General features: G+C 35.0%; 1 protein-coding gene across 1 annotated transcript in view; it reads left to right on the forward strand.

The window, feature by feature from the left end:
* Nucleotides 1-1,567, forward strand: part of LOC107581540 (coiled-coil domain-containing protein 12-like) — a 13,301-nt gene continuing 11,734 nt past the window's right edge. Inside the window, exon 1 of the mRNA XM_016267115.1 lies at nt 1-158. Within this exon, the coding sequence (XP_016122601.1) occupies nt 75-158 (84 nt within the window). The 5' untranslated portion in view covers nt 1-74. The remainder of the gene's footprint in view (nt 159-1,567) is intronic.

Here is a 1,567-nt window from a genome sequence, read left to right on the forward strand (position 1 = left end):
TCTAGCAAGCGCTGAGCAGCCTGCATAACCGATTACAGATTCATCGATCCTGCTACCCGTGCTTTATTTTCACCATGGAGAAACCTGTGGGTTCTTTACAAGAGCAAGCTTTGAAAAGGAAAGAAAGATTAAAAGCTCTACGAGACCGGCAACTTCAAGTGAGTGTGATGATAAATGTTAATTTCTTACCGGGGAAAATGTGCGCTCACGGGCTAACATGCTTTAGTTAGCGAGTTAGCATAACAGTAAAGCATTGTATTGTTTTATACGCAATTTAGCATCAGTTGTCATCAAGAAAATTATTTTAATAGTTTTAGCTCGTCTTTTCCACTTTTTCTTTGAGTGCATTTATTATTATCCAAGGAAGGACGTTTAGCTTTAAATAATATTAGCAGTTACTCGTCAATTGATTTAGTATGTTGTGCTTGAATGATTATTACACAAATACTGTTTTTCCAAGCACTGTTTCAGACTTGACTGCATTGCACTAATAAGTGTAATACACCAATAATATGTAATAAGTAGAATACGTCCCTTTTTAATTCAGTGATGCCTTCACATTCAGCTACACTGTACAAAAGTTTGAACGGCAAACAAGCTTAGGCTGGGTTGATTTTTTATTTAATTTATTTTTTTTATGTACGTTAAACTGGAAAAAGAACAAACAGTGCTGGGGCCCGTTCTTCGTACGTCGCTTATTATATCCGAGATGAAATGTCACATTCAAGATTATATCATCGCGGTAATCAGGATCTGGCTAATTCGGTTCTTCGAACGCACCTGTTGTTGATTAGTCTGGCTGGATTGAGTTATCTGAGATAATTGCGCGATCATGGGTTGGTTTAAAAGGGGCTATTTATCGATGCAGCGATTGGCTGGCGGCAAGACAGCAACGTAATGACATCATATAATTAAAAAAGACACCTGACGAAAAACTTGCCCAATTTTTGGACTTTTATAAGGAAACAGCCAAGCGCACAAAACTACATAAATGTTATAATAGATAAATGAAATGTGCACTGTTTTTATTTTATTTAAATTGTTTACACGATTCCCAGTTATTTATATTCCCGATTTCTAATATTTGTACAGGCTTTACATTTTTATTTCAATGTAGTAATTAACAAGTCCTTTAATTTTATATTTCAACATATTTGTTACGTGACAGCATTAATTAAAGTTTCTTAAGGGTCAAGATCATTATCTGCATCTCCTGCGCTCCATCAAGCCACTCCCATAATAACTGTCAGCACTCAAATTAATGCACGACTCTACATGATCTGTATAGCATGTGTGTACAGGTGCATCTCAATAAATTAGAATGTCGTGGGAAAGTTCATTTATTTCAGAAATTCAACTCAAATTGTTAAACTCGTTTAAGTCTTCTTTTAATTGTGATGATTTTGGCTCACATTTAACAAAAACCCACCAATTCACTATCTCAACCAATTAGAATACTTCATAAGACCAATAAAAAAAACATTTTTAGTGAATTGTTGGCCTTCTGGAAAGTATGTTAATTTACTGTACATGTACTCAATACTTGGTAGGGGCTCCTTTTGCTTTA

Source organism: Sinocyclocheilus grahami, unplaced genomic scaffold, assembly GCF_001515645.1.
Source record: "Sinocyclocheilus grahami isolate Dianchi unplaced genomic scaffold, SAMN03320097.WGS_v1.1 scaffold36.1, whole genome shotgun sequence".
NCBI classification, from domain to species: domain Eukaryota; kingdom Metazoa; phylum Chordata; class Actinopteri; order Cypriniformes; family Cyprinidae; genus Sinocyclocheilus; species Sinocyclocheilus grahami.